The sequence below is a fragment of the Natator depressus genome, chromosome 6 (genome assembly GCF_965152275.1).
Source record: "Natator depressus isolate rNatDep1 chromosome 6, rNatDep2.hap1, whole genome shotgun sequence".
NCBI classification, from domain to species: domain Eukaryota; kingdom Metazoa; phylum Chordata; order Testudines; family Cheloniidae; genus Natator; species Natator depressus.
In genome coordinates this window covers 51673486-51679485 of record NC_134239.1, presented here as the reverse complement: position 1 = coordinate 51679485, position 6000 = coordinate 51673486, and the positions used below count along the sequence as shown (strand labels likewise).

The 6000-nt window shown below is 46.7% G+C and overlaps 1 protein-coding gene across 3 annotated transcripts in view; it reads left to right on the top strand.

The window, feature by feature from the left end:
* The first annotated feature begins 388 nt into the window (after positions 1-388).
* PAMR1 (peptidase domain containing associated with muscle regeneration 1) overlaps positions 389-6000 on the top strand; it is a 75180-nt gene continuing 69568 nt past the window's right edge. For 2 of the 3 annotated variants that reach the window (XM_074956989.1, XM_074956991.1), the window contains exon 1: positions 389-589. In XM_074956989.1, the coding sequence (XP_074813090.1) occupies positions 517-589 (73 nt within the window). In that variant the 5' untranslated portion in view covers positions 389-516. Of the gene's footprint in view, positions 599-6000 lie in introns of all 3 variants that reach the window. The other variant, XM_074956990.1, reaches the window with a different exon arrangement.

Genomic DNA, 6000 nt, shown 5'->3' with positions numbered 1-6000 from the left:
GGAGTGCTCTCCCCATGCACAGAGCATGCCCAGCCTTTCACTAACGTGCATCATTCCACCAGCACACAACCTCCTGCACAATTAAAGGGACCTTGCACTGAGCATCTCCTACTGGGGATACAGGCACCTTCTGCTCATTTACACTAGCTGGTAAGACATACAAAAATTATTTTTTTCCTTTATAATTTCTTCCCTTTGAAGATGAAAAATGCTGTCTAAATGTAAGCATTATTCCCCTTTATTGATCTCCCCCCCAACATATAGCCTCCATTAAGTGGGTTGCCTGCTGGAGCCCAGAAAGGGTTAATGCAGCAGTGGAGAGGTTTGGGGTGACGTCGTGCTTCTGGACGCCTGAGAAGTCTCTTGAAGGTAGTTCCCCTCTGGTGATGATGGGAGTGAGCAGAGGTCTGAAATCCGAGATGCCTCGCAGCCTGGACTTGGTGAGGTCCCAGTAAAAGCAGCTCGCTTGCTATCCCTCTCCCTGAGCAGTCACTCCGTTGCACTGGCCTGGGCAGCATGGAGCTAGCCCCCTGGACTCACATAGGACTCACACTCCTCCAGCTCCTTTTCATCTCCTGCTTGCCAAGAGGTACTGTAAGTAAGCGAGTGCATTCTATACATGGCTGAATGTTTCCCTTCCCTTTATTGTGGTCAGGGGGCTTTGATTTCTTGCTGCTGTCCTGAGAAGTGGAGAGATCTGAAGGGATGTTAATAATAGAAGGGGCTGATTTATTTATTTATTTTTTGCTGGCACCAGGGAGAAACATCCAGGATAATTTCCCGAGACATTTAACAGACTTAAAAGGGAAACAACTGGCTGGATTTATTGGCCAATGGCCATCAAGAGAAGGGGCTGCAATCACTTCACCTACTTATTGCTTTATTTTTTTAACACACCGCGCTAAGGAAATAATGATAAAAGGGGCATGTAAGTCTACGATTTGTAAAGTGTAATTTGTTTGTCTTGGCAACAGAGAGACTTTCCTCTCCAGCTCCAACACCAAGGGGAAAAAAAACCCCAAAAAACAAGAGGGAAAGAAGGAAAACAAAAGCCACACATTGTTTCCGACCTGAGCTTTAGTTCTGCCAATATTAGTGTTTCAAAGGGGAAACCTTGTTAAAGCTGAATGATCTTTTTATAGCAAATTCTTATGCCACTTTCTGCTGAACCAGCATACTCAGTTCCCTCTTGATAAGGTTAACAATGAGCATTTCGATAGAAGCACACATTTACTATGATTATTCCTAAGAATGTGCATTGTTTACACGTGAATGCAGCTCTAGCTACTTATAAACATTGGCTCCTAATGTCAGCTCTTCGTGCTGCTCTGTGAGGAGTGTAACTCATTAGAAACCAGCAGAGGACTCAGAGATAAGGTGCCTCTAAATCAGTGTTTCTCAACGACCAATCTGTGGACCGGTGCCGGTCCCTGAGAGATCCTTGACATAGTTTAGGAAGGCAGCATGCTTGTCCCTGGTATCAAAAAGTTAGAGAAACACTGCTCACATTTCAGCTGCGAGAGACCCGTGATATCAGAATTCCCAGTAAGGTAAGTATCTCTTTAAAAAATAATGACGGTAAATATCAAGTAAACACTCCAGTGACCCAGACAATGCAGCCTTCAACAGCTATAAATAACACAGTATTCATGATAATGGCTCAGGGTCCTCCCCAGTCTTGGTGGGGAGAGGGGACATAAACAGAGTGGCTTCCCTCTGTCGCAGCTTTATTCTTGTCTCCCAGGTCCTGTGGTAGGTAGGCCCTGGGTGGAGGATGGGCATTCTCTATGAAGGTCATGTGCTTCCAAAATGTTAACAAGGGGCTCCCTCCAAAAGGTTTGGACTCAGTGATACAAGTGAACATTGCCTGTGTAAAATACTCTGCCTCCCATTCCACAAAACCCATTAATTCTTTCCTTTGCTTTCCCTCCCAAATGCATTAGCCCTTTGTCTCTAACCCTCAGCCCACAACTTATCATGCTTCACTCTCCTCTCTACCTGATGTGGCTGCCTGTCAAGGTTCCTCCCCCACTCTGAACTCTAGGGTACAGATGTGGGGACCTGCATGAAAAACCTCCTAAGCTTATCTTTACCAGCTTAGGTCAAAACTTCCCCAAGGTACAAAATATTCCACCCTTTTGTCCTTGGATTGGCCGCTACCACCACCAAACAAATACTGGTTACTGGGGAAGAGCTGTTTGGACACGTCTTTCCCCCCAAAATACTTCCCAAAACCTTGCACCCCACTTCCTGGACAAGGTTTGGTAAAAAGCCTCACCAATTTGCCTAGGTGACTACAGACCCAGACCCTTGGATCTTAAGAACAATGAACAATCCTCCCAACACTTGCACCCTCCCTTTCCTGGGAAATGTTGGATAAAAAGCCTCACCAATTTGCATAGGTGACCACAGACCCAAACCCCTGGATCTGAGAACAATGAAAAAAGCATTCAGTTTTCTTACAAGAAGACTTTTAATAAAAATAGAAGTAATTAGAAATAAGAAATCCCCCCTGTAAAATCAGGATGGTAAATACCTTACAGGGTAATTAGATTCAAAACATAGAGAACCCCTCTAGGCAAAAACCTTAAGTTACAAAAAAGATACACAGACAGAAATAGTTATTCTATTCAGCACAATTCTTTTCTCAGCCATTTAAAGAAATCATAATCTAACACATACCTAGCTAGATTACTTACTAAAAGTTCTAAGGCTTCATTCCTGGTCTATCCCCGGCAAAGACAAAATGTAGACAGACACACAAACCCTTTGTTTCTCTCCCTCCTCCCAGCTTTTGAAAGTATCTTGTCTCCTCATTGGTCATTTTGGTCAGGTGCCAGCGAGGTTACCTTTAGCTTCTTAACCCTTTACAGGTGAGAGGAGATTTCCTCTGGCCAGGAGGGATTTTAAAGGGGTTTACCCTTCCCTTTCTATTTATGACACGCCCCCCAAATCTCAGCTAGGGTGAAACACTGGCTGGGATTTCTTCCTGGAGCTCTAGGAAAACAGAGTTAATAAGACACATGCATCTCTAAATATACTACCAAGTACATAAAGACTAACAATATTTTCCACATCTCAAGGACGATTTTAACCAGTTGATTCTGGGAAACTTTCACGTGAGAGTGCATCAGCCACTTTGTTAGAAGCTCCTGAGATGTGTTGGATGTTGAAATCAAAATCTTGGAGAGCTAAACTCCACCGAAGAAGTTTTTTGTTAGTTTCTTTGACGGTGTGAAGCCACTTCAGTGCAGCATGGTCGGTTTGCAGGTGGAAACGCCGTCCCCAAACATATGGGCGTAGCTTTTCCAGAGCGTAGACAATGGCGTAACATTCTTTTTCAGTGATTGACCAGTTGCTTTCCCTCTCAGACAGTTTTTTGCTGAGAGACACTACAGGGTGGAATTCTTGATCAGGTCCTTTCTGCATTAAAACTGCTCCCACACCACGCTCGGACGCATCTGTGGTTACTAGGAACGGTTTGTCAAAGTCTGGGGCCCTTAGTACAGGGTCAGACATGAGTGTCGCTTTAAGCTTGTTAAAGGCCTTCTGACACTTTTCGGTCCACTGCACAGCATTTGGCTGTTTCTTTTTGGTTAGGTCTGTCAGTGGGGCGGCGATTTGGCTGTAGTGCGGTACAAATCGTCTGTAATAACCGGCCAAGCCTAAAAAGGATTGAACCTGTTTCTTTGACTTTGGGACAGGCCACTTTTGGATAGCATCCACTTTGGCCTGTAGGGGGCTGATAGTTCCTTGACCCACCTGGTGTCCAAGGTAAGTCACTTTGTTTAGGCCTATTTGACACTTCTTAGCCTTAACAGTTAGTCCTGCCTCCCTTATGCGCTCAAGGACTTTTTGTAGATGTTCCAGGTGGTCTGCCCAGGAATCCGAAAATATGGCCACATCATCAAGGTAGGCGACTGCATATTCTCCTAATCCCGCTAGGAGACCATCTACAAGTCTTTGGAAGGTGGCGGGTGCATTTCGCAGCCCGAAAGGGAGTACATTAAATTCATACAGCCCGAGATGTGTGGTGAAGGCTGACCTTTCCTTGGCAGATTCATCTAGCGGTACCTGCCAGTACCCCTTGGTTAAGTCCAAGGTAGAGATGAACTGGGCCCGTCCCAGTTTCTCTAATAGTTCATCTGTGCGTGGCATTGGATAGTTGTCTGGGCGAGTTACAGCATTTAGCTTACGGTAGTCCACGCAAAAACGTATTTCCCCATCTGGTTTGGGAACTAGAACCACTGGAGATGCCCATGCACTTTCAGAGGGGCGGATTACACCCATCTGTAACATATCCTGGATCTCCCGTTCTATAGCAGTTTTAGCTTGAGGAGACACTCGGTAAGGTTGGACTCTAATTGGGCGAGCATTACCTGTGTCAATGGAGTGGTATGCCCGTTCAGTCAGTCCTGGGGTGGCTGAGAACGTTGGCGCGTAGCTAGTGCACAGCTCCTGGATCTGCTGTCGCTGCATACGCCCAAGGGTCATGGAGAGGTTCACCTCTTCCACACCACCAGCACATTTCCCTTCGTAGTAGACACCTTCAGGCCACTCAGCGTCGTCTCCTCCCTGGGCTGTAAACTGACAAACCTTTAATTCTCTGGAATAAAAGGGCTTTAGAGAATTAATATGGTACACCTTAGGCTTTCGGTTGAAGGTGGGGAATGCTATGAGATAATTAACAGCTCCCAGGCGCTCCTGGACCGTGAATGGCCCTTCCCACGATGCTTCCATTTTATGGGCCTGGAGCGCCTTTAAGACCATGACCTGGTCCCCTACTTTGAAGGAACGCTCTCTGGCATGTTTATCATACCAGGCTTTTTGCTCTTTTTGAGCATCCTGTAAGTTTTCTTTAGCAAGGGCTAAAGAGGTTCGGAGGGTGTTTTGTAGGTTGGTTACAAAGTCCAGAATGTTAGTTCCTGGAGAAGGTGTAAATCCCTCCCATTGCTGCTTCACCAACTGCAATGGCCCCTTAACCTCACGGCCATATACAAGTTCAAATGGGGAAAACCCTAAACTGGGGTGTGGTACAGCTCTGTAGGCAAAGAGCAACTGCTGCAACACTAGGTCCCAATCATTGGAGTGCTCATTTACGAATTTACGTATCATGGCCCCCAAAGTTCCATTAAACTTCTCCACCATGCCATTTGTTTGATGGTGGTAAGGAGTGGCAACCAAGTGATTTACCCCATGAGCTTCCCAAAGGTTTTTCATAGTTCCTGCCAGGAAATTAGTCCCTGCATCTGTGAGGATGTCGGAGGGCCAACCTACCCTGGCAAAAATGTCTGCTAGTGCCTGGCACACACTGCTAGCCCTGGTGTTGCTTAGAGCTACTGCTTCCGGCCATCGGGTGGCAAAATCCATGAAAGTCAGTATGTACCGCTTTCCTCTGGGTGTCTTTTTCGGAAAAGGACCCAGAATATCCACAGCTACTCGCTGAAATGGAACTTCAATGATGGGGAGTGGCTGGAGAGGGGCTTTGACCTGGTCTTGGGGCTTTCCCACTCTTTGGCACACCTCACAAGACTGGACATAGGTAGAAACATCCTTGCCCATTCCCTCCCAGTGGAATGACCCCCCCAAACGGTCTTTGGTCCGGTTCACCCCAGCATGACCACTAGGGTGATCATGGGCTAAGCTCAAGAGCTTGGCCCGGTATTTAGTTGGAACTACCAACTGTCTCTGAGGATGCCAGTCTTCCTGGTGTCCACCAGAAAGAGTTTCCTTGTATAAAAGTCCTCTTTCTACAACAAACCTGGATCGATTAGAAGAGCTGAGAGGCGGTGGGTTGCTCCGTGCCGCCGTCCAAGCTCTCTGGAGGCTTTCATCTGCTTCCTGTTCGGTCTGGAACTGTTCCCTCGATGCTGGAGACATCAGTTCCTCATTGGATTGTGGACCTAGGCTTGGTCCCTCTGGAAGCGATATAGGGGATGGAGCTGTTTCTGTTGACTGTGAACCGCTCTCCGCTGGTGCACTATGTTGGGGTTCAGGCTC